The 25828-nt window shown below is 52.2% G+C and overlaps 7 protein-coding genes across 7 annotated transcripts; 4 read left to right on the forward strand and 3 right to left on the reverse strand.

The window, feature by feature from the left end:
- Window positions 1–517: 517 nt before the first annotated feature.
- PtrM4_140180 (uncharacterized protein) lies at window positions 518–1243 on the reverse strand (the record flags this gene model as incomplete). Its single annotated transcript, XM_066109459.1, has 1 exon — window positions 518–1243. One exon carries the CDS (start codon window positions 1241–1243, stop codon window positions 518–520), a length of 726 nt encoding a protein of 241 aa, XP_065960381.1.
- A 1275-nt stretch (window positions 1244–2518) lies between these two features.
- On the forward strand, window positions 2519–5106 carry PtrM4_140190 (uncharacterized protein; the record flags this gene model as incomplete). The annotated part of the gene is made up of 6 exons (XM_066109460.1): window positions 2519–2666; window positions 2772–3161; window positions 3214–3808; window positions 3864–4287; window positions 4338–4916; window positions 4969–5106. 6 exons carry the CDS (start codon window positions 2519–2521, stop codon window positions 5104–5106), a joined length of 2274 nt encoding a protein of 757 aa, XP_065960382.1.
- A 2980-nt stretch (window positions 5107–8086) lies between these two features.
- On the reverse strand, window positions 8087–10066 carry PtrM4_140200 (ERO1, Oxidoreductin; the record flags this gene model as incomplete). Its single annotated transcript, XM_066109461.1, has 3 exons — window positions 8087–8195; window positions 8265–9889; window positions 9956–10066. 3 exons carry the CDS (start codon window positions 10064–10066, stop codon window positions 8087–8089), a joined length of 1845 nt encoding a protein of 614 aa, XP_065960383.1.
- Window positions 10067–10635: 569 nt separating this feature from the next.
- On the forward strand, window positions 10636–11220 carry PtrM4_140210 (Rhodanese domain containing protein; the record flags this gene model as incomplete). The annotated part of the gene is made up of 2 exons (XM_066109462.1): window positions 10636–10861; window positions 11036–11220. 2 exons carry the CDS (start codon window positions 10636–10638, stop codon window positions 11218–11220), a joined length of 411 nt encoding a protein of 136 aa, XP_065960384.1.
- A 124-nt stretch (window positions 11221–11344) lies between these two features.
- Window positions 11345–15310, reverse strand: PtrM4_140220 (MPH1, ERCC4 helicase; the record flags this gene model as incomplete). Its single annotated transcript, XM_066109463.1, has 1 exon — window positions 11345–15310. The coding sequence occupies one exon, from the start codon at window positions 15308–15310 to the stop codon at window positions 11345–11347; it is 3966 nt and encodes a 1321-aa protein (XP_065960385.1).
- A 94-nt stretch (window positions 15311–15404) lies between these two features.
- Window positions 15405–16422, forward strand: PtrM4_140230 (membrane protein; the record flags this gene model as incomplete). Its single annotated transcript, XM_001937957.2, has 3 exons — window positions 15405–15410; window positions 15782–16202; window positions 16283–16422. The coding sequence occupies 3 exons, from the start codon at window positions 15405–15407 to the stop codon at window positions 16420–16422; spliced, it is 567 nt and encodes a 188-aa protein (XP_001937992.2).
- Window positions 16423–20310: 3888 nt separating this feature from the next.
- PtrM4_140240 (PHD zinc finger-containing protein) lies at window positions 20311–24809 on the forward strand (the record flags this gene model as incomplete). The annotated part of the gene is made up of 4 exons (XM_001937955.2): window positions 20311–20392; window positions 20488–20971; window positions 21018–22896; window positions 22944–24809. 4 exons carry the CDS (start codon window positions 20311–20313, stop codon window positions 24807–24809), a joined length of 4311 nt encoding a protein of 1436 aa, XP_001937990.2.
- Window positions 24810–25828: the final 1019 nt, after the last annotated feature.

Below are 25828 nucleotides of genomic sequence, written 5' to 3' on the forward strand. Positions count from 1 at the left end.
TCAAATGTAATGAACCGCCGGGCGGCTGCAAAGCCTTCGGTCATGATAAAACTAAGCATCGGCCTATGGGATGGCGTTGTTCACCCACATGAGATTCGGAGATTGCCTGTATTCAGCCCTGTGGGGGCGGAAACAAGTGTTCACGTGGTGCATTGGGGGCTGAAATGGCGTCGCCGTTGCCTGATCGAATTTGCACTACCACGATTACGTATAGAGACACGACTAATCCTTGCATGTATGAATATTGGTTGGGAGTGCGAGTGTGACAGCCAAGAATATGCAGCCCTACCCAGAGAACCGCGCTTGGATGGGGAAAAAAGTGACGCGCCAAGGAAGACCAGCTTAGCTTTGTATACATTTAGCTCACACCACCCTGAAATACATTTTTCAAATCACATATTTGTTTTCCGTGCGTTGGGAAACTGGACTTTCCCACAAACACTCTTGTATAAGGCTGAACTGCTTTGAGACTCATGTGGCGAGCGAGGCAGAATCGTGCGCCTTGAGCCTATAAGCGCTATGCCCAATCGCGGGTGTCCTTTCGAATGATGAACGGCTGAATAGGCTGTGTAATGGATCTACTCAGCGTGTAAGGGGTGACAGGGCTTGGTGTCCCTATTTCTTGTGGGTAGAACGAAGGCTTGGGGATCTCAATCTGTTGAGAGGCATGATGTATGCCCTGGTGATACCGCTCGGTGATATAGCGGAAAAAGCTCAGATGGAATGCGGCAAGTCGCAGGCTTTCGGTATCGGTTGGTGTGCTCAGAAGAAACCCTCGTACAGCTTCAAGGATGTCTTCGCCGCTGCGGATATCGAATTTTTGCAGCTTTTCTCGGAGAACCGGGACTTCTGCTCCTCTTATATCGGTTGCTGCGGCCCCTAGTGCTTTCAAGGCTATCTCATGCTGGTTGCCTGGCTGTGTCTCTATGCGCTTGAGACCAGATTCGAACATTGCGACGATGTTGGTTGGGAGTTGGTCTCGTCTTGCCTCTAAATCGTCTAGAGTTTCCATCGTATGTAGCAAGTCGAGTCTTGCTTTTGCCAAGCTTACGTTCCCTCCAGCAGCATCGACAATCTCTTCCATGTACTTCTGAACAGATTTACTGGCTATTTTGGAAGTCAACACCTGGCCTAAAGGCGACAAGGGAGGTTTTCGAGCAGGGCTGTCAAGCCCGAGATCACCGTGTTCCCGCTCGAGATCCCATGCAACGTAGTTCGTCATAGCCATGTCTGGGATTATCATGTTGATACTGACATGATCGTATGGTTCCAATAGTTTAGATTCCTCGTGCCTAACACTGTTGTCAGCATACATACGGAGCCCTCACACAAAAACTTACCCACTTGGACATGACCGCTTTCGATTTCTACATGGCATGCAGACTATGTCTCCACACACTTTGCACTTGTAATACATGCTTAAAGGCGGTCGATAGTCCTGGGATATGTGAGAAGCGGGATCATCAGGATGATCACAAACGGTATGCAAGCGTTGAAATACTGCGATACGAGAGGTGATAAGTATGCTCAACCCCGAATCAAGAAGCCTTGAAAGCTCATCATCAATGATTAGGCGCTGCGTTGAGTCATATCTGTCAATGCCGTCCAGGAGAAGAAAAGCACGCGTTTCTTTAATTGTCTGGAGGCGTAGACCAAGTGCCGCTCGAAGTGATTTCAGCCGTTCTTTGACTCTATATCCTTCAGGTGCATCCTCAAGCGAATAACGTTTTTCATGATAATCGGTAAATGCTTCATATGAACAATCGTTTTCGAGCAGAGTCGTTTCCGCCAGTTTATCGTATAGAGATTCTAAGAAATCTTCGACAAAATTCTTGTCGTAATGAGGAACGTCTTGAGAGATAGACATATGCACGACAGGGTAAATGTGCGTTTCAGGGTGTGTGGTAAGATGTTGTCGTACAAGCGAGACCAGTGTAGTCTATCGAGATCATTAGTGGAAGACCAAGTTTGTACAACGAGTATTCACCTTCCCAGCACCGGGGCCTCCAATGCAGTGGAGTGGCCATGTCATCCGAGCTTTGCGCCACCGCACAAACACGTCCGCTGTGAAGAACCAATCGTAAACACCCGGAAAGATATCACAAGATATGTCAATAGAAGATTGCAAAGCCATATTTCCCACCACGAAGGCATCGTAGGCTGTAGACTCAGATGTGCTCATATTGTCGCTCTAGTCTGCTTTGGCTTCCCGGGACCGATAAATGAGCCTCTAGCTGATGTTTTATAGTGGAGGCTGAGGACTTCAGGTGGCCTTGAGAGTTGTACAACATACCCTGTCACATCCCTAAATAGGTCGTTGGGGGCTGAGATGGCGCACGGGAGGCCTACTGTACGTCCTGCGGCTAAGACCTGGCCCCATCGTACGCGAGATGAGAAATCGCGCCACTACGCAGGGGAACATCAACGGTGTGTGTTATTGTATAAGCGTTGGATATGAATGCATTAAAGTCTGGTTATCGCTCATCGCCATTCCCTCTTTCTTGTAGTTTACCTCAGGATGCTGTTCGTCAAGAACCTGGCGGCCGTTGCATTCGCCTCGTGCAGCCTCGCACGAACGCTTCCATCAGGACTCAAGCCACGCCAGGATGTATCCTTTACCAATCCGGAGTACATTTGCGGCGATATAATCAATTATGTGAACCAAGGTGAGTACAGAGTGCGGCAAGAAGGAAGGGCACCAACTGGGTCCAGGGTCACGCTAGTGGCTCAGCGCTAGTGACATCACCGTGTCCGTCGCTAACAGCTTCAAGGCAAGACATACTTTTTGGCATCAGATGTGTATAGATGTCTAAACAGCGTACCTTTCAATTCTGCAGTTGCCACGCGCTTCGTCAAGTACTGGAATGAAACGATACAGTTCCAGTCAACCCTTGCGTACCTCAAAAATCCCCCCGAGGGATACCAACAACCTGCAGTCGATGTTCTAGCAGAAGTTCAGAGGATACAACAGAAGGTTGATGCGAACCTGTATTTGAATCAATATGAGTTCGAAGCAGAATTTCAGCTTTTGGTATATGCCATGCGCGACTCCCATGTTTCGTTGAACGCAGGCATTCTCTCGGCTTTCACATTCGCGAGCCCGATCGAGATCGCTTCTGTTTCAGTAGATGGAAAACAAGAACCTCGAGTTTATATCACTGGTGAGTTTATTGAACGGAGTAAGGAGAGTTGTTCACGCCTAACCACGAACAGATGACATTTTGGATTCCCAAACTGAAGGCTGGGAACCTTCTGCAATAACCATGATCAATGGTACCGAAGTCAATGAGTTTCTGAATCATTTTGCCACTCTCAATTCATGGGAGTTTGCCGAACCTCATGCTGAATGGAACTCTCTGATGTCAAACCCGGCGCTGGATATACAGGGATCACTCACCACGTTCTCCGGAGGCGCTACTTTCTACCCTGGCGACGACCTTACGTTCACTTTTGAGAATGGCACCACATACGACACATATTGGGTGGCAATTTACAGTGGGTTTGCAAATGAAACTGGTCCTTTGACAACGGGAGGCGACTTCTACAACTACTTTGTTCTCGGCCTCTTACCTGCGTCATTTGATAACACCTCACCGGACTCAGAATCAGACCCATCCTCTGAAGAATCACCCGAAGAAGAAGCTGATTCACCAGCATCAGTCACAAACTGGACTGAAGATAGTTTTGGTGCATTCCCCGTCGCCAATATTGTACAGCCTGATCTAGGTCTGTTCGGTACAGGAGTAGTGACCGGGTACTTTTATAATGACATCTCGACTGGCGTCCTTAGTCTTCCCACATTTGATATGTAAGTGAACAGAAGGATACCTTATTGGCGCGTGTGGTAACGTCATTGTGTTTAGCGTTGCAGATTCTATAGGAGACTACATCCAAACAGTGAGTGATTTTATCGGAAATGCGTCAGCTGCAGGTCTACAAAAAGTTGTTATCGACCTCCAGCAGAATTCTGGTGGAGCCATCTTTCTCCCGTTTACCATCTTCAAGAGCTTTTTCCCCGACCTGACTCCATTCGCTGGAAGCCGTCGACGAAGCTTTCCCTTGGCAAACGTGATTGGCACTACCGTATCGGATGGTTGGGCAAGTACCGATGATGAATGGTTCAAGAATTATCTATTGGCCGACGAGTGGGTCATCAACGCCAAATTGAACGCTGCCACTGGAAGAAACTTCTCAGGGTGGCCTGAGTATCAAGGACCGATTGAAGCGAATGGGGATACTTTTTCACTCACAGAGAGATACGATCTTGCCAATGAAAACTTCGATGCGGTATGTTTTTACCCACTATAGACTTGACGTCGAGACTGACACCTTTACAGGCTGCCTTTGGGTGGATTCCCCGAATGTATCTGGCCGACGCTGTAAACAACGACACGCGCCCATGGAACCCAGATCAAATAGTCCTCCTTACAGACGGTCTATGTGCATCCGCTTGCGCATTGTTTGTAGAGATGATGACCCGCGCTGGTGTCCGTACAGTTGTTGCAGGAGGTCGACCAACTACTGGCCCTATGCAAGCAGCCTCTGGCACTCGTGGCGCGACATCCTACGATGCAGACAGCCTGGATACAGACATGGAAAGTGTCAAATCTTCACCAATTTATGACAGGACGAAGTCGATCGCTACGGTCCCCGATGTGCGCGACCAAGGCATGTACGTTTTGTACATGGGCGTCAATCTCCGTGACCAGGTGCGGGCAAAGGAGACCACACCACTACAGTTCGAGTACGAAGCAGCCGACTGTCGCATCTACTACACAATGAAGAACTTGTACAACATGACACAGCTATGGCATGATGTCTCTGCCGCTGCCTTTGTAGACTCATCACTTTGCGTCCAAGGCTCAACTGGCTTCTCAACCACGAACAACACCAACCCGTCCCCACCTCCCGAGCGGGTAGCCCAAAAGCCGATTCTGGAGTTGGACATTAAGATTGATGAAGCATTAGTTGAGGAAGCAGACTCGGACAGCAACCCCGGAGATAACCTACGCGACGCAGAAGGGCGAGGCAGCAATAGAGCCGGATTTGCACTTTGTTCTCCAGCAGGGACATGTCAACCAACCTATAGTTGCCACAAAGCTATGATACTTTGTCCTGGAGAAAATACGCCGATCAAGAGGCCGGTATGCTTGCCAAATTGCTCAACCTCGGTCAAGGGACAAAGTTGCGGTGGAACCTGTCAACCCGTGGCCCAAAACGACGCCAAGGTTGTTCTGAATAGACAATTCAACTTGAAGGAGAAGATGACAGTTGGGGTATGTTACCCAAAACCCGGTACAAGAGCGAAAACGTGCTCGCTTTAGACGCAAGAGAGGGAAGGCGGTCTTGTTGTTCGGCGATTTGTCTAGTAATCTTAATCTTCTCATAATAACCACGAAACATCATGATGTCACGCACTCATCATCACAATCTTAACAGCCTCCATATAACAACTGTAGAAACATCCCAGCCCTATATCCAGCATCCTAATCCTACCTCAAACAGCAATCGTAGAAAACAGGCGTAAAACGGTTATATTAATCTCCACCTTCCCCCACCCGCCACAATGCCAATCCATCTGAATAGGATCGCTTGCATCTCTAATCCCCAAGGAAAATATCGACTACACGAATTACCTCACGCATCCCGTAACCTACCGTCGACATTACTAACCCGCCCCCATGCCCCTTACAAAGCGCGCCGTACACGGGCCGCAGTATATCGCACCCCAAACTCGGGTTCTGCGGCCCAAAAAGCTTGACAAGAAAAGTTTTTTCCCGCAAACAGTAAGTATGGATTATAGGCGTCCATCTTGGCCTCGCTGTTTGGCAGCACAAACTGCCGCTTGTAGAAGGCCATGGAAGATAGGTGCCGGGCTTGGTAAAAGCTTGTTCGGCAATTGTTTCTGTGCAAGTTTGTTGCTATCTCCGCTTCGGAGGGTCTGATTTGTGAACGTCGGAAAGGGGCCCGCCGGGTACGCTACGAATTGTGAACTGGAATGGGGAAGGTATGCCGGGAATAACGGGAGACATTTTTCTGTCATTTGCCACCGCGTCATAGGGGAATTGGGTATTCTTTGAATTTTGATATTTACAAATGGTAGCAAGCTAGGGGTTCATTGGCACCGGATCAGGGAAGCGAGACATCCCTTGGGCATTTGTCCTCAAAGGGGTAGGTGTAGGAAATAGGCGTATAGCTTGTCACTGCTAGCACGTTTCATCAAAGTTTTTTCTCGCTCGGGTGTCATAATCCCTTTGACAAATATGCCGAGTTGGGCAGGTGTTGAAAGTAGGCGCTGGAGAGCCTCATTTTTCTCTCTGCTCTTTGTTCCCTTTGTTGCCGGGGTGGTTTTCATGTATTTCATTTTTTTGCCCAGAATAAGCACCATGCATCAGCGTCCTTGGAACATACTTACTTCACCGTCTTTGTCATGCACAGAGACGCAAGCAGTTTAGCGCAGTACTGCTGGACACGTCTACAAGCGGTCAGCCTGCGTGTTGAATCGAAAAGCAAATGGGAGCTATATGCGCTTTATTTTATTGTCGCTCGGAAAGGCAACCATCGAAAATAGGCGTGTTCCTTCGCTTTATCTTGCGGCTTGACGTGCGGGAGCTACCCGTAGTTTACCGGCGTGGGTGGCTGCAAAAAGCAAGGGCGAGGCTAGCAATGTATCGCATGGGAATTGAAGAGATAACCTAGGAGAATTTCTTATTACGCTGTGCGCAAAATCAATCAACTACTCACAATGAGCAAACATGTTGACGTTTCACCTATCACGTCCAGGCTTGGAGTATACCGCCAAAAGACAGGCATTCATCCAAAACACCGAGTTGTTTGTTCTCGGCATCAACACCATAGTCACCAACGACAACAACAATCATCCGAGATCTGCAGAAGCTAACTAGTCACGATCCGAGAAAAAAAGAACGACATCGAAACATTCCGCACAACCACCACCAATGACGCCAAACAACGCGCTTCCGACCAAAATTCCCTCATCGGCCACCATCCGAGCAGCCACCCGCCACCAAACCTACCACTCCAAGTAACTCACCCCCTCAGCTGTAGAAAATAGGCGTCCGTCTTCTCCTCACCTGGCACTCTTGGCTCTTTACCCCCTCGGAACCGGTCCGACCACCGCAACCCCTCTCCTCTCCTCTCCTCTCCTCTCCCCATCTCGCTACCGCATGCGGAACGCCAATATCCAAAACAACCCATCTGCCCACAGGCAGGTACATCGTCTTGACCGTAGAAGCTTAGACCGCAAACATAACACAGCACAGCCAAGGGGCCAGCCCAAGCATTCCACGTAGCATCCCACGCCCAAGGCGCGACACCGACATGCAACATCTAACCCACCACCCCCACACCCCGAAAGTAGTAACATCACAGTCTTGGGTATAGAAAACAGGCGTAGGGCTTGGTAAAAGCAGAACGTCACCTCGCACCAAAAAAAGACTACCTCTGCCGAGAAACAAGGCCCCCCCTGGAGCTTGGTAAATTCTCGCCTTTTTCCTTTGCTGGGGGCAAAATCTTTGCACTCCAAAGTTTTTTTTGTTCCGATGGTAGGTTTGTTTCCTGTTCGAGTAACTGTGGAAAATAGGCGTGGTGCTTCTCCTCACGCTTAGCCGGCGCGACTGCAGAGGGGAAGGTTGCGCGTCCAACCATTGTTGTGGGACAGAAGAGGAGAAGGGGTAGGAACAGGAAAAAAAGCCGCATCTATGACGGCTTTGTGATGATGGTGAGGTGGCCGCGGCAATTTCTTTGGTTCGTGGGTGTGAGATTGGGGGAGAGAGATTTCGTGGTGACGCGCACATGTTGTGGTTGTAAGTAAGCCCGAGGAGCCATAGTTGGTACTAGATAAACTATATGGTTCCTGCAAACAGAAAAAACGGTATTTACGTTAATTCATATGGCTATTCCATACTCTCTTTCTTGTGTTGGGAGCTTGACTCCTGTCTAAGATCATGCCTCATCAACGCCAACAGAATCCCTTTCGCCACCCCCCAAAACGCCATAGCTATGCAATCTTCTGAAAATGATGAATACGACGAGTAAGTCGGGGATGGAAGCCGGACGAAGAAGCTCAGAGCTCATCCGGTCTCGGGATGCGGATCTCCCAACTCCTCGGACCAGGAACGAAGCCCATCCACCAATCGTAAACCCTGCCCATTTCAAGGATGAAGATCCTCGTACTGCCTCGTATTAGCTGACTGTTTATCGTATAGAAAGCATACTCGTACAGAATGAGATGGGTAACTCACAATCGGCCAGGGAGCTGTGTCCACTGGTATAGCACATACATGAATGTGCGTTGTACTAGCATATACTCTGCCTTGATTTCATCCCATACAGTCATTTGCCTAGTGTCCCAGTCACGCGTGAATTTTGGGACTTCATCGTTGCCAGTCAGCACATTGATTGGCTGAGCCTCTTCCGACTCTTTTAGAGCTAACTTGGTCTTGAGCACTCCTTGGTCGGTTTCAGGGATCGTGGTTGCATCGGCGTCAGCTACGCCATCGCGCTCATCGATCATGCGACGGAACTCTTTGATCGCGATGAGAGAATGCGACAGGCGGTCCATAGTGTTAATGAGTGCTACCAGCTCAGTGCGGCGCAGCGGCGGGTCTTTAGAGGAATCGTTCTCGTCAAACTCGAAGAGCACCTTGAGCGCAGTTCCGTAGCCATTTGTCTGTAGTTTTCCCCAGAGGCGACACTTGTCACAGCCTACGCAGTCCATGATCCTACTCACGTTCCTGAAACGGTTGCGGAAGTCCTCTTTCAAGGCCACGGTGTCTGGCTCTTGGAACATGACTGTCTCGTCGAAAATCTCGGGGCCGGAAGGAAGGGCGGACGCGAGGCGGAGGACAGAGTTCTTGGTGCGAAGGTCTTGCTCGGGGTCTTCAGAACAGAAAGAATAGTCGGAGATGTGCCGCTTTGTCTTGCCAACTGCGCGCATGACGAGGGCATAGTTGAAGTAGACATTGGAGATACGCTCAGGATACTTGTGGAGGCGTTCCTCGTAGCAGGCTAGGTTGGGCCCCCATTGACCTGTTGTCTGATTCAAGTAGTCCCAGCACAGATGCGTAGAGATGGATGCATGCATGCCAGAGATGACTCTGTGGAAGACACGCTTCTCTAGACACGTGTCGTCAAATTCGACTGGGTCCAGACTGTTAACAGGAGTACCGTGAGCAATAGCTGACTGGACCTTTTGCTTCTTGCCTTGCTCTTGCATGACGTTTTTGAGCTGGCTCGCAGCTTGCATCTGTTGCTGATTTCCGAAACCGCCAAAAAGCGATCCGGGTGACGTGGACTGGCCATTCGAAGGCGCATTCTTGGGAGGTTTGCTGAAGCAGTTTTCGCGGTATATAGCTTCCCAGACCTGTTGAGCTCCTACACCAGTATATCCGGTGAAGCGTTCTGGGTTGTCTACGAGCGATACGTAGTCTCCCTTCGCAGTCGCTGATTCGTCGTCTGGCACACAGTAGTCGCGCTCGTCGCATTCATCGTCATATTCCACCACACAGCTTTCGTCCACATCATCGCCTAGACCTCCCTGTAAAGGCCGTTTCCTCTCCTCTCTTTGCTGCTTTCGTCCCGGATGTTGTGCGGTCGGTCCCTCGAGTTTACCGAGTTCCTTTGCGCGCCAGACCGCTGGTATATCTTCTTCATTATCTAATGTGTTCACCGCGCATGCTACGTTCCCGCACATGCCATCTTCATCGTCCCAGAAGGGGCACTTCTTACTATACAGGCTCAACCGGTAGTGCGAGAAGAAGTCGGTGTCGTGTGTGATGGATTCGAGGTACGGGTGTATGGCTTCATTGAGCTGCTCGAGGGTATTATAGCTTGCGCAGGCGTCGGATACTATCGCTCCAGGCGATATCTGAAAGGTAGTCTTAGTACTCTGGTCGTGTGCTGGCGACAGCGAACATGACGATTTGTTGCTTACATCGCAAACGTTTGGCACAGGAGTGTTTGATTTGGTAGCATGGCTTGCAGCATAAGATCCACCTAGCAGCGAAAATATCGCTAGGTAGAAGACCTGTTCTGCGGAGCGCATCGTGGTGTTGCTACTGTACTACTCTCTTCCTCGCGTCAGCAAACGTTCGCGACCAGCATCATCAAGGCGCATGAGGGCTCTAGGACTGACAAGTACTTTCGGCCTCACTATAAGAAGCCTCTCGGTCGATTACAGGCCGACGCTTACGTGGGAAGTGCAAAGAGGCCAGCGTGTAGATATTGAAACTGCAATGTCACAAGGCGAGACCCTGGTTGTGGCGTCGAGGCTGCTACTTAAAACAAGGATATGTGATTGAGTCGGATTGAAGTGAAAATGGGCGCGGAATGAAGACATATATTACAGTTGATTGATTTTCTGAGAAGAAATTGTAATCACGCGTTGATAGGACCACCGGGTTCCGAGCTTGTAGCAAGGTGGCCATTACCAACATTGATGAGGTGTGGCGGAGGAGTGGACCCTCTCAGTTTCCAAGCCTACCAGCACATTAACTAGTGGGGATCGGCTACTGAGCCTCAAACGTCGACTGGCTCCAAGGCACAAAAACATTAACCTTCAAACTCCAAAACACGCCAAAACATTTTCAAAGTCGTTTTCATATTATCGAGCAAATGGCAGACCCCGCCAAACCCACGGGCAATTGGAGCGATGCCTTCCCTGCCCCACGTACCACGGCGCCATTCATCTCACCCGAGGAGGCTCTGTCAGATCTCTCATCACCAGATTTACTCATCGTGGACGTGCGACGCAACGATTACGAAGGTGGCGCCGTCAGAGGCAGCATCAATCTGCCTGCCCAATCCTTCTACATGAATAGGGGCGTCTTGTACCAGCTTTGTAAGCGAGCGGGTGTCAAGAGGGTTGCTTTTTATTGTGGTGAGTATCCCGTGTCGTAACATGATACCGTCGTGGTGCAGTAGTCGTGTGTGAAGCTTGCTACTTCTCGTCGTGCTTAGTCCAAGCACGCAGGATGGCGTGTTTGTCGCGGGAGCGTGGGCTGACACAAAACAGGCGCATGCAACGGGAGAGGGCCAAGGTGCTCAGGCTGGTTTGCAGATTACATTGCTGAGAAGGGCGATGATGACATAAAGTCGCTCACCTTAGCTGGTGGTATCAAAGGATGGGTCAAGGGTGGCGACATGTTCACACAGCAGATGGACGGCTTTGAGCCAGAGTATTGGAAACAGTTTGAGTGAGTACACATTGAGTACGTCGCGCAATATACCTGCTATTCCGAAGCAGTCAATTTATACATATACAAGCGTACATTATTACATCAGTTCGTGAAAAAATAGGCCCTGGAGTGCTCGGCTTAGTATATCATTCATCATCTGAATCGTCATCGACGACCCGCCTAGCTCTCTTTCTAGGCACCATGGACACATCCTCCGCTTCAGATTCCGAGTCTACAACTACTGCTTGCCTTTTACTCACACCATTTCCAGGCTTCTTGAGCGGTGACTCATCATCGCTATCGCTACTGACAACCGCATCGTTGTCAGTCACATCGCTCGTAAATATCTTCTCACGCCTTGGCGTTCTCTTTGGTCTAGCAGCCTTGACGACTGCTTGCGTGCCTGCTCCAACGCCATTGAAGTCAATGCTGGGGAGACTAGAAGTTGGGACTATCTCCTCTACCCCTTCTTCGACAATGAAGCTCGCCAGCTCCGAATCAAGCAGATATGCTTGTGTATCTTGTGGCTCGTCTGCACCTGCTGTGTCATCGGAGCCGATCGTGTCAGCTTGAGATGCAAGGCGAAAACGGGGATCTGTTGGTGGCGGTGAGGATTCATCGCCCTCCTGAGCATGGCCAGATACACGCCAGTCCGGCGTCTTCGTTCTCGGAGTCTCACTAGTCGCTCTAACCTGATGAATAGGCGTCTCCACAGCAGCCTTGTCCTTTCGCGGCCGAGCACGAGGCGCCGGGGTCTTTGGGGCCATAGGACTAACATTTTCTTGAGGCTCTGGACCTAGCTTTTGCTTGGCCTTTGGTGCTGCTGCCTTTTTCGGTTTGGCCGGCTCCTTTGCTTTAGCCTTGGGTACCGGCTTTGCTCTGCCTATTGGAAGGCTCTGTGAGGCGGGATGATCGTCCTCCCATATGTCCTCCTCGATCACCGGAGCTACTTCTGTATTCGAGACGACAAAACCGTCGTCTACATTTAATTCGCAGTCGGAGTAGCGCAAATCACGCTTCAAAGCATCGAGGCGGTCGTTGTCCATGTCGTGCATGCGCTGCATCGTACCAGCAAAAGCCCGCGTGACACGACCCGGACCGATTCGATGATTCGTATGAGGCAAAACCCGCTGCCGCTCGGGATACTTCCCCAGGTCAAGCATGCCGACCGTGGGTGCCTCATCATCGTCGAAGACAGTCTGGTACCGGCTCTCTAGATCACGAGTAGCTGCATCATCCAGTAAGACCGACTCCAATGACGGTACTGCAAAGAGCTCCTCGCTAGGATAGACGGAAACTGCTGCTTTCTTCCCACGACCCTTTGCTACAATCTCTTCGCCCATTCGCCCTGCAGTGACAAAACCGGTGATGACGTCATCGGGCATATGGAATTTCTTGGGAGGTTTCTTGGTCCGCCGGCCCTTCTTTGGCACAGGAAGCCAGTCTTGCTGCTGTGAGTTTTCGACTGGTATGTCTACAACTCGTCGGTCAACGACGGGTTTTACGTCTGACGGTAGGATTCTCCGAGAAACATACTCGTGAAAGTTGAAGTGCGTGCCATTTGCTATAAGCTCCTGCATCTTGAGGTAACTATCGTTAGCTTTGTTAGCATCATTCTCCTCCTTGCCTTGCATCTGGAGCATAACGATCCTTCCCTCGCGTTTTCGCCCTGTACGGCCCATCCGCTGCAACATACGGATAGGTGATGCTTTTGAGTCGTAGCAGATGATGAGGTCAACCTCGCCAATGTCCAGACCCTCTTCACCAATCGAGGTAGCAATAAGTGTGTTGAATTCACCATTTTTGAACTTTTCGACAGCCTCTAGCTGGTCTTTCTGGGTCATGCCTTCCGAGTTCTTTCCGTGTGCTTGTCCCACGAAGATACGAGGGCGAATCATTGGTTCGTGTCTCTTCAAAATGCGCGCAATTTCCTCAGCACTGTCACGAAAGTGGGCGAATACCATGATCCTTGTCTGTGAAGGAGGCGCACCGTCAACGTTCCGGCCGTCACCTGCGTTCATGAAGTGGTCGAGGATGACTTGCTGCAGATATTCTAATTTGGGATGACCGACAAAGTTGTCGTCAGTGATCCATCCTTGGAGGCGCACCATGAGCTTCTTCCATGCGTCACTATCGAGAATCTGCTTCTTGTACTTGGATTTTGTCTTGGTGGCCTCGTCTTGAAACTCTTTCATCTTGACGTAAAAGGGACCCATGCCGTGAAACTTCAGCAGATCCATGCCGTGCGAGATGGATGCAAGAATGGCAAAGATGGTGTGTACTGTGCTCTGAAGGCCTCGGTTTGCGTTACGGCCAATTTCCATGAACCATTTCTTCTTAGCTTGCTGACAACCGAAAGGTGTCAGATCGCGAGGATTCTTGCTCCAATATGCGTTCAAACCAGCGACAGTGTTTACCAGCGGTTGCAGAGCTTCGCTATAGAGATCCATACACATCTCCATCTCGTCGGTGTTCTGGAAAACTTGCTTTTCAATCTTTCGCTGGTGCACATAGCTGCAAATGTCCATGGAGTTTTCTGTTCGGATCTCCACTCGAGAGATCTCGAGACCATCGATAACCTTCTGGACTGACTCCACATCAGCGCCAGGCGTTGCTGTTAAAGCCACTACCCGAAAACTCGTGTTGAAGCGTCGGAGAAAGCTCACAACTTCGACATATGCATAGGCACCGGTTGCCCGATGTGCTTCGTCGACAACAAGCAACACAATCCTCTTCGGATCTGCATATCCGGATTTGAGATCATTGAGCAGAGTTTGGGGAGTCATGAAGAAGACTCTCTTATCTTTCCACTCCTCTGCTCTCAGGCCAGTTTGAACCCCCCCGGTGAGCATTGTGGTACACGAGCGTGGTATACCCGCGATTTTATAACAAGCCTCGATTTGTTGGGCTACTAATGGTTTCGTCGGGGCGACAAAGACTATCTGCGCATCAAGCGTCCATCGAAACCAGTTGAGAATGATGGTCGCTGCAATGAAGGTTTTGCCGAGACCGGTGGGGAGGGCGACTAGCAAATTGTGAAAAAGACCTCTCTGGACGATGTTGAACTGATAGTCTCGGATGGTGCCCAGATTTGTCGGATATACCCATGTCTTGATAGCTTCTGGGTTAAGTTTGTGGTGCGTCGGCGGTTCTGCTTTCTGATCGACGACGAAGTTGTACCGCTTGTTTGCCTGTGAGGGCGCGATTTGGCCATCAACCCCAGCGCGCCCAAACAATGTGGTTTGACGGAGGCCTGTCTGAGGTGTTACAAGATGCCTGCGGGCACCGGCGACTTCCACCTCGCCCTGCTTCTGTGGCGACGAAGACGAGGAAGAGAAGGCGTCAGACGGCAAGTCTGCCAGCTCAGTGGAAAAATCATATTCAGTCGCGGTATCTCTCTTTCCTGCGGCAGTCTCCAGTCGTGGGGTCTCCTCAAGTTCGATAGGCGAGCTCAAAAGATCTGGAGACGATGGTGCTTGCGGTGTCGGTCGGGAAGAGATCGACTGCCTACCCGGCAATGCCATTGTCTTCGTTGCGTCTAACCCAGTCCACTTGGCGGGCTCAGAGGGCTCGGAAGGTTTGTGTACGCCAATCATGGTAGTTGGTTTCGCCCATATTGCTCCTCTCGGCTTCCAAGGTGGCGAATGCACTTGTGGTGGCTGCGTGTAGAATACATCTGTCATGTCCATATTCATAGTAGGAACATGAATGCACTCTTGGCGTTTATTCGCGCGCGACTCTTGTACGGGAGATGCATCGTCGTCTTCAAAGGTGGTGTTCCCGGGTTGATTTGATTGCGCTTTCTTCTTTCGACTTGGAGGTCCGGTGTGTTCACGAGACGACCGACTCTCCTTGCCTATATCGGATAATGTACGGTCAGACCCATAAGCATCGTCTCCGTCTTCATCAGACGATACGAAGGGCCCTCGCCGACGGCCATGATGGGCGTTGGGCGGAATGGACGCTGTCCGCTCATTTGTGCTGATCTTCCGCCGCTTGGCCGGCCTCGGTGAGGGCAGAAATGCAGGCGTGTTTTCCTTCTCAGCCTGGGTTGCGGCATCCAGGAACTCGGTGTCATCAAACTCGTCGCCGTACTCGTCGCTGTCATCCATGGCCCGAGTGAGGAAAGACAACAACAGTGCTCGGTGGAGGCGTTGGTCAGGTGAAGGTCACGACGCGTCGTTTTCTAGCGTTCTAGCGCGTTCAATGAGAGTGGGTTGGCCCGCACTGGGAAGGAGGACCCTGCAAAGCGCCTTCCACATGTAAGGTTCAGCCGACGCGCATTTCAGATGACGCCGGCGGGCCGGCAAGCGTTACCAGGCTGGGCATAGCAAAAAGCCAATATAAGCGCAGCAAAGCGAGTCGCCTTACCCCTATGCAACGACTAGCTTAACGTGGTCGGTGCAATAAAAGCTAGGTGTCTGCCCCGGATTTTGTCTGCATACGCCTACGTCTACACACTCGTTTTTTGTTGAATCCTTCTACGCTCTTTAATCCTACCTACTCCAATAATCATACTAATAAACGTTGCACCTAACCTGTAACGCCGTTACCGTACCACCAACACCACCATCACCATGAAGTTCTCCACCGTCCTCTTCTTCGCCATTGGCGCCGTCGCTACCCCCCAGAATGCTCCTACCACCAGCGCTCCCTCGGCTGCCTCTCCCTCTGGCCTCACTCCCGCTGTCAGCTGCGCCCTCGCCTGCAACCCTGGCGATGTCACCTGTCAAGCCGCATGCTTGGGCAACGCGCGCCCGAACGCGTCCCAGGCTATCGAGACCAACGAGTGCGCCGCCAAATGCGACCAAGGCGACGGCTCCACCCCCGCTTCGCAGAAGTACGCCAAGTGTGTCGACGCCTGCATCAACAGCCTTTTCCCCAGCACCCAGACGGCCTTCAACAACGCTCCCGCTGGTGCCGGTGCCGCGCCTGCTTCCAGCGCTGGCGGCGACTCTGCTGCCGCACCCACCGGCACCTCCAACCCTACTGGTACTCACGGTGGTACGTTCTCCATTTACTCACACCCAACATGCCGAATGCATTACAAACGCAATTTTGAATTTTCACTGACTGTTGAATAGGAAATGCTGGCCGCCCCACTGGTACCAACGCCTCTGGCTCTTCCGCTCCCCAGGGCACTGGCGCGTCTGGCGCCGCTGGCAAGGCTTCTGCTGGCATTGGTGCCGGTCTTGCCGGTCTCTTGGCTATCTTCGCTTTGTAAATCTAGCCAAAAACGTTACCATTTGATGTCGACATGATGCACATGTATCGACGATCCGATGGCTTGGAAAGAAACGTTGCGGTGTGGGGATGCAAGGGCCCAAGCCGTTGTGATTTGTGGTGCCACCTCACATCATGTCGGCATGGATGCCCTTGCTGTATTGGGTTGGGTTGTTTGAAGTATTGTTTCACTGAAGTCGGTAGTTGGTGAATTGAATATTTGTTATTATTGAGCTTGACCGAATTGCCCTAGATTGTGTGAGTGAAATGAGGTTGTCGCGTGGAGGGGGATCAGCACTAGGGCTGTTAGCGCAGGCGCGTGCTTCAATGCAGGTCAGCGCATCCCAGAACGGCATCATCTCGGGACGCACATGTCATCGAAGGCCCCACAGAGCAGAGACGGTGACAAGCGGCCACCCACCTCGTCAGAGAAGGTTGAGAAAATTTCAGAAACGAGATCTGGCGACGGTGAAAAGAGACGCTTTTGCGCTTTCCTCCAAACAAAATTGCCAGGATTGCCTAACGTCCAAGTGTGAACTTTGCCGTGTTTCGGTCGTCTAGTCCCATCTGGGCGAGCGGGACCTTGTCAGCAGACCTCATTGTGCTCCAACGGCAACCTTCAACTGACGAACAAAGTAAAAGCAGCTGGAATGCTCAAGGGAAAAATATACCTGGGGAAATGACGAATTTTGACTTCGGTCCGAGAGGATAAGAGACTGCATGGTTGAAGGAAAGGGGTATGTGCCGTTGACGGGCGGAGAGTGGTGGCCCGAGGCAGATAGGAGCGCGCCAACCCTTTGGTTTATTGACGTCTGACGATTGCGACACACTCGGAAAGTGCTTTTTTGGTAATTGCTTGGTATTATTTTTCCTATTGTACTCGGCACCATGGAAGCATTCTGGAACAATAGTTCGCATCGCGGTAATCACCCGCATTCTTCGTTGGTAGTGCTTGCTACTTTTTTGGATATCCGAAACCCCTCGGCACCCTTTGTGCTCATTAAGAGTAGCTTGTCCTCGATATGTGTAGGCCATGGTACTAACGTGTTGGGGCGTGGAGACGTACCGGCAGACAGCAGCAAATCAACGTTACCTTGGATCTGCGCGCCCTGTCTGCAACGACTCAAAGTCGGCAATAGCCCTCCATATGCGGGCTTCAGTGCGAATACCAAAAATAGTGACGTCTGTTTTGCGCGCTGTTCACAACTGTCCACAGCCTCTGCTCGTCGTTTCCGATACTGGCTCCTTAGTCACCAGTGCGGTGGGCGGGCTGCCAGCAGTTGGATGGGCGCACAGTGATGGGATGACCCTTGCAATGGCAGATCTATCGCCTTCCGCGCAGGACCGAGCATTCCCGTGGTCATATCGGCCGTGTATTGACAGAGTGACGGTTGGGGAGTGTTTCGGGACGCATAGATACTCTCAGACACCATCTAGTGGCCATGTCACCATGTGTCGATGCCTTTACGGCTTACTTGTCGGCATATGCAAGGTGAAAAAGCAAAGTACAGGCCTTGGCAGGCACCTAGGTAGAGTTACGGCAGCTGGTGTTGCGAGCTGATGTGCCAGCTATTACGAAGCGAACATGGGCAATGCGTAGACATGGTTTTGGACGACCGACGCAACGAATGAGAGGCATGCAAAGTGACGCTGATGAGGATTGGCTGGGCTGCAGGCAGTGTTTCGAGGGGCGACAAGGCAGCCGAAAACGACATGACTGAATCGATCTGCTAGCGTGTGCAGATGTGCCCTGTCTAAGTTACCTAGTAATGCCGCTGGGTAATCCCGCGAACCGAACGGCTGCATCACCGCTTCGCAGCAAGACGTGCGACACACACAACTGCAACCATGAGCGCAGTTTAGTAGCCACCACCGGCGGCGCGTCGACCATGGACACGATCGGGCCGTCTGAGACTGGGCTGATGTGGCCGGAACAGGTGGATGTGTAAGAGAGTCAGACGCGAACAGGCTTAGCAGGGCATGCCGCGGAAGGAACAAAATGCAGCACTGTGGCGCTATACAAGTTCCAGTCGCCGCGCTGGCCCTTCACAAACATGCTGCCAGCGGGCGTGACGCAATGTGTGCTGTGGACCGATGCGGCATCCATCCACGGGTCTTGGTCAAAACGAGCTGCGAGGTGTCGTTAGACCCTTGTTCGGCGCTAAAGCGGATTAGTATGTCGTTAGACCACCATACATCGCCTCCTTCAACCTTCGTCGCTGTGCCCACGCCATGAAAGCGCCTCTTGTAGCAATCTTGTGCCCTGGATCAGACGCTGGAGCGCGCGTTGGAGATGGCTAGCTGCAGGAATGTTGCCTGGAATTGATGGCCCTGAGCAGTCACCCAGACGCTTTCTTGCCTGTCCGCTGGCCTACTACCGGCGGCATGACTGAGACAAGCGGAGAAGGTGCAAATAGTAGAGATAGTCGCCGCATGATGAGTGCGTTACTGGTATATGCTGGACAGGGGTAGTGGAGATCGTTGGTGGACGGAGCGTGTGAACATGGACATGCAAAAACCATCAAAGACAGGACTGGGAGGAACAAGAGATGCATCAACGTCAACGCCCCCGTCGGCTCCCGAAGCGGGCACCACTGCGGCGTGGGAAGGCGCGGCTGCGGCCGCGAGGGTGCTGCTGTTGGCAGCACCGATGAGAAAGATGAGATATGCGTAAGAAAGAACTAGGTCCCACGGACGTAGCCCTGGGCCTAGCTTGGCACCGTTAGACCCATACTACAGCGAGTCTATCCCGCCCTCGCCATCTCTGAATTCCTTCAACCACTGCTCCCTTCTTCACTAATCCCCACACACCACGCCGGCTCTCGTCTAATCGCGAAACAATTCCTGTTTTCGCCATCGGCCCCATCGAGCCAACGGTCAGGATACCCCAAATTAACTACATCTAACCCTCGACGCACCAAGTTCGCGTGAATGCGCCCATGGGCAATCCCATGCTGCGTTGATATCCGCCTGTGACGGGCCTTCACTCCACCACCACCCTGGCGACTGCCCGCGCCCGGCCTGAAAGCCTTCTTCGCTGTCCTTTGGTCCGTCCTTAGTTTTGATTCTGTCTTCTCTTACAGACTTGATCATGGCGGACACGAAGAACGGCGGAGGCGAGGCCCCGTCCTCGACTGCTGGGGATCAGTCCAATGCCCCATCACCGCGCAATCAGGATGGCGCGCAAAGCAATCAACAGCATCAACCTAGCGCTGCGTCAGAAGTAGCGCCTTCAGGATCCACTAGCAAGGCTTCTTCCACCAGAAATTCCACTCCGGCTGCTTCTTTGGAGACACCGCAGCCTGCACAAGACCCCAACGACGCGTCCTCTGCCATGGAGGACGTGCAGATGACATCGGAAACAGCCAATTTCCCATCATCCAAGGCCAAGTCGTCATCAAAAGAGCCCGAGCAGAATGGTGAGGCTCCATCATCATATGGCACGCGGTCGCGCGGCCGTCCCGGCAGGTCGCGTCCCAATTATGCTGAAGACACTGAAATTGACTTTGAAGTGGGAGCTGCGCCCACCAACGGTAACGTGTCTGATCCGCCGTCGCGTAATTCGGTGGCTCCCGACAGCGGCCTTCCTTCCAATGTGAGTGGGAAAAAAGGTTCCGGCTCTGCGCAAGGCAATGCGTCGTGGGGTAATTCCGGAACCAACACCAAAGATAACGCGGCAAATGCCAATATCCCGGCTCCATCAACCACTGCTGCACCAGCCCAGGCCAGCACACCACAGCCCCAACCTACAACCAAACGGCGCAAAAATGCTGCTGCAAATGCCGCAAATGGAAGTCACGCGAGTACGGCTGCGCCAAGCCAGGCTGCGGCGAAACGCGCAAGTCAGGCCAACGCCGTGGTAGCCGCCAACAGCGCACGAGAGACTAACATGATGACTTTTGAGAACACTGGTGCCTTTCTCAAGGATGGGCACCTGGAGGCTGACGATGGCCAGATTATCTCCGTTAATGGTAAGTCTTCATTTGTTTCAGGCGCAGCTGACGGCCGCTCCGTTACGCCAGCCACGTCTCGCGGCTTGTGGAGCGACTTCTAATTGGGTGTACAGATCAAGTGTACCTCGTGTGCGAGCCGCCCGGCGAGCCTTACTACCTCTGCCGGGTTATGGAGTTTATTCACGTCGACAATGACCCCAAGAAGAAAATCGAGTCTATGCGGGTGAACTGGTTTTATCGCCCACGAGATGTTCAGCGCTACAACAACGACACCCGTCTGGTGTATGCAACAATGCACTCAGATCTCTGTCCCATCGCATCCTTACGAGGAAAGTGCCAGATTTTGCATCGGAGCGAAATCGGCGACCTGGATGAGTATCGCAAGACCAAAGACAGTTTCTGGTTCAACCAAGTTTTTGATCGCTTCATCCATAGATGGTACGACGTCATTCCGGTCTCGTCTGTCATCAATGTACCCGACCGAGTCAAAAAAGCATTGGACGAGCGATGGAAGTACATCTGTCTAGAGACCAGTCGAGTCAAGGAGCTGACCAGCGCTGTCAAGAGCTGCAAGCGTTGTGTTGGATATTGCGCGGCGTAAGTTCTCATCGAGCCACCCACGTGACGAAGCTAACCCGAATAGGAATGACTCCGTCGAATGTGCCGTGTGCCACAATACATATCACATGAATTGTGTGCGGCCACCACTTCTGAAGAAGCCATCTCGCGGGTTTGCCTGGGCTTGCGGCCCATGTAGTCGAGCCCAAGAGAAAAGGCTGGAGGCTCGCTTAGGCGCCACCAACGAGGATGCAGAAGAGGAGGAGGTTGTAGACGAGGAAGAAGAGGAAGGAAATGGCGAAACAAATTCGACCACTCCCGACCCTGAAACACACATCGACACGCATCCTGCAACACAGGCCGAGATAGCCTTGGCTAAGATGTGGCCCATGCGATACCTGGGTATCCACTGTAGGGTAGAGGATGCGCTGCAATACGATGATCGGGCCATCTACCCACGTGCAAGTTCCCGGCTCGGACCACGACACCAAGCCAACGTCAATGTTTGGCACGGACATCCCGTCGAGTTTGTCAAACCGGCAGAGATTAAGAAACGCTATGTCAAGGCTGCAGGCAATAAGAAGGAGGGCAAGCTGTCAAAAGAGACTGTTGCCGCCATTGAGGCCGACAAGGCAGAGAAGGCTAAGCGCCCGAAGTGGGTCATGGACGAACCACCTGGCTATGTTCGTCGCGGTGAAGATATACCGAACAAGGACTCCAAATGTACCGCGGAGCTTTTGTTCAAGATGCCTCCTTTGGGTGTGCACTCCACACGCGGAGAAGACAATTCGCCGACTGTGACGGAAGAGCAGGTGAAGGCTTACATGGACCGAGCAAAGGCCCTGGCTCAATCGCATGTCGGAGTGGACCCTTGGAACACCAACTTTCTGGATAGGTGCTTGGCTCTCTTTACCAAGTATCAATACGACGCCGACGTAGCTTTGAAGCATGTCAAGAAGATTGACAAGCGAAAAGATCTCAAGGAGCCAGAGTTGACCAAAGAGGAAGAAAAGAAGTGGAACGAAGGTGTCGCAAAGTATGGCTCAGAGATTAGGCTCGTCCGCCTTCACACAAGCAAAACGATGTTCTACGGAGATGCTGTGCGGTACTACTATATGTGGAAGAAGACAATGAAAGGCAGGGAGATCTGGGGCTCTTACAGCAGTCGAAAGGGGCGGACTAAGAAAGTTGAGCCCGACGCGCAGGCTCGACTGGTGGACGACGTGGCGGATAACCAGGACGACTCGGCATTCGACAGCGCAAAGGCGATTCAGCGCAAGCGCCTCTTCCAGTGCAAGTTCTGTACTGTTCGACACTCTCGACAATGGAGGCGTGCTCCTGGCGTGACACCTGGTCAGATGATACCTCCTGACGGCCGTTCCAAAGACAAGACAGGATTCCTCATTGCGCTTTGCTTGCGGTGTGCAAACTTGTGGCGCAAATACGCAGTGACTTGGGAGAATGTCGACGAAATTGCGAAGAAGGTTGCCCAAGGTGGAGGAAAGGCCTGGAAGAGGCGGATAGATGAAGAGCTCCTCCGCGAAGTCTCCGCTGCACAGTCAGACCCCAGCTCCAAGAACGCTACCCCCGAATACGTCGAACTTCCGCCTGCTACCGCTCAGCCGACTATCGAGCCCCCTAAAAAGAAGCAGAAAACTGCCATGGCAATTACAAACGGAGACAGCGGAACATCAACTCCCGTCAACGAGCCCACTTCCAAGAAGAAGGAAAAGGAAAAGCCAATTCCGGTCCCCAAAGCGCCTACGCCTCCACCAGTTCCTGCACCCCCAAAGCTCAGGGCTCTTCCCTGCGCTGTGTGTCGATCAACAGAAGGCTCACGCCTAGAATGTTCCGCTTGTCGATTGACTGTTCACAAGGCTTGTTATGGTGTTGAAGAGACACGACAAGCCAACAAGTGGTACTGTGACACCTGCAAGAACGACAAGAAAGAGAGCGTGTCATATGTAAGTTTTATTGCTACCATCACTGACCTATTATTGACGATTACCAGTCCTACGAATGTGTTCTCTGTCCGCAAAAAGAGACCGAACAAGAATTCTACGAGCAACCCAAAGTCACACACAAGAAGAAGACAGACCGCGACCGAGAAAAGGAGCGCTTGGAGAAAGAACTTGTTGACAAGGCAAAGGAAGAATATCGCATCCAACAACAGGAGAAAGGCCGACCACTCGTTCCTCGTGAGCCGCTCAAGCGTACTGCTGACAACAACTGGGTGCATGTGTACTGTGCAATTTGGCATCCTGAGATCAAGTTTAGCAGCGCAATCCGTTTGGACATGGTGGAGGGCATAGGAGCGCCGACACTTCGATACGATGCGGTTTGTAAGCTTTGCAAAACGAACAAAGGCGCATGTACGTCGTGCCTGCAATGCCATGGAACTTTCCATGTCGGTTGCGCTCACAGCAGCGGATACACCTTCGGTTTCGACATGACGCCAGTCAAGGTCTCGCGTCGGGACGCAGTGCCCACTGTGACTCTAAATGGAGAAACGGGGACATTGATTGCGGCAATTTGGTGCAAGGAACATGCTCCCAAGACCGTTGTTCACCCCATGAACGAGGAAGTGGAGGGGACTGAACTGATCGCCCTTCAACTGTTCGCCCGCGAGTTCAAACAGGCCGATTTGACTTTGACAGGCACGGCGCGCAAGGCCAACTTAGTCGACCAGACAACGCGCGTCGTACCACAAGTTGTGCCAACACAGGTTAACCGTAGGGCGTCCGCAGTCACAGCATCCACGCCCACATCTGCACGAGGACGGCACTCCAATGCTGGCATAGTAGTCAAGGAAGAATCAGCAGAGCCAATCGCGCCCAAGGTCGAGCACAAGTGCTCGCGCTGCAAGACTGAAGTCAGCCCGCGGTGGTGGGAAATTGACGAAGCAACGACAGCACTCCAAGTGTCTCGGATTGTAGACGGACCACTGGACGGCGCGACTGATATGAACGGACATGGTGAGAAGAAGCACGGCCTAGAAGAGGGCCAAGCGGTCAAAAGTAATGGCAGCGAGGATCAACCAATGTCGGACGCACCACCTGTTGGGTCGCCTAGGCGCAATGGTTTGCGACTAGATACTGAAGTTGAAGCGGTTCGTTCCGCTTCCTACTTGTGCCAGAAATGTTACTGGAAGAAACAGAATGGCACGGATGAAGAGGAGGAGGAGCGAACGAGATCGATATCCATCTTCAAGGAACCGCCACAGCTTTACGCCCTGCCTGCAACTCAAATACCAACGTATGCACCTCCTCCTCCGCCTGCGCTGGCTGGAGGCTGGGCATTACCAGGAGCTCCGCCGCTCAGTCACCCTCCTCCATTGCCAACCTGGCATAGTGGTGTTCCTCCTGGACCTGGTCATCCACACCATCTGCCAAACGGCAATGGGTACGCGCCACCGCTTCCGGGCCCGCCAGTTGGCCACGTCCCTCCATTCCATGCGCCATATCCGCCGCAGACGAATGGATATTCAGCGTTCTCTGGTCCGCCGATGCACTCGGCGATTCTAGCGGCAGGGCTGCGTCCGCCATACTCTGGGCCGCCTATCAGTGGGCCTCCGCAGTTGCACCACAACAATAGTTCGATGCTAGTCAACGGCACTCTTCAGTCGCCGCGGACAATGCCTTATTCGCCCACTCATCCACACGCACACCCTGTGTCGCGCGAAAGTCCATTCTCGGCACCTCCACAGGCAGTGCCACAGTACGCGGCGCTACATCATGGCAGTGCTGCGCCTGGCAGGCCGGCGACTCCAATGGACGCAGTGATGCGGGACGCTCCGGCGGCAGTAACATCGGCGCCGATTGAGCGGGCCAACACGGGGGCAAGTGCGAGCCCATCACTTCGCAATTTGCTGCATTAGACATTTCCTTGCTGTCGCCTATCTATCCGTTAACATTCGTTTCACATTTTACGATGCGCATAGGGCCGAGTCGATCGCAATGCTCGACGGTGACGCAGTATTGCGAGGGGAAAAGGTTGAAAGCGAGGGTGACCAGGCGGAAGCTTAGGGAGCCGCTTGGCTAGTCATGATGGGGTATGGAATCAGGCGTTCGGTGGCATTATACCACAACGTTTACTGTGTGTTTCTCGCTTTGTGTTCCTTTTGCAGTTCGCCAGGAAGCCGCGTGTTAGTGGGAATAGCGCTTACAATGGCATGTAGCTAGATGGCAGGGATAGCGTGTATGGGCGACAATGGTCGACACGCGTACCGAAGGAAACATGGGTTTCAATGTACATGTTCGATGTGGTTTATTGTTGCATCGGTGAAGACCTGAGTAGTTGTCAATCAAATACCGCTACAGCCACAACTGTAGGAACGTCAGGTGGCTGTTGATGGAACCATGGAAGCGTCGCGAACGGACATCCGCCACATCCGGGCATCTGGGCAAGGCGATCAAGCTTTTCCCCGGGCCTGGCCCACACGCAGCCTTGCAGGACTCGCACGGATGGCGCGCTCCACTCCTATCCACGCGTCTGCGTCCCTCTTGCATGCTCCATCCCGACCTCCCCAACCTCAAGTTTGGCACCAGCCACAGAAGGCATCATCACTCTCTCTCCTTTTGGTTGTAATTATTCTTTTTCGAGTCAAAGTCGCTCCTTTATTTGTAAGAGTTGGTTTTTCCGCCGTTGTACAATACTTGCAAAATCCCCTTCATCACTTCATCACCGTCAGCGTCAGCAGCAGCAGCATCGAAACCACCAAGTCTTGTAGCTGTAACCTGTCCACAATCTGTCGCAATTGAAGAATCCGGCCAGTTTACCTCAGGACGTTTTGCGCCGGGCCCCTTTTTGCCGCACACTTGAAACCAAGATTGCGCGGGCACCCTACACGCCTGAAACAGACGCCGTTGCCAACTCGCAGCGCCTTCACCCACACGC

The sequence above is a fragment of the Pyrenophora tritici-repentis genome, chromosome 8, assembly GCF_003171515.1.
Source record: "Pyrenophora tritici-repentis strain M4 chromosome 8, whole genome shotgun sequence".
Classification (NCBI taxonomy): domain Eukaryota; kingdom Fungi; phylum Ascomycota; class Dothideomycetes; order Pleosporales; family Pleosporaceae; genus Pyrenophora; species Pyrenophora tritici-repentis.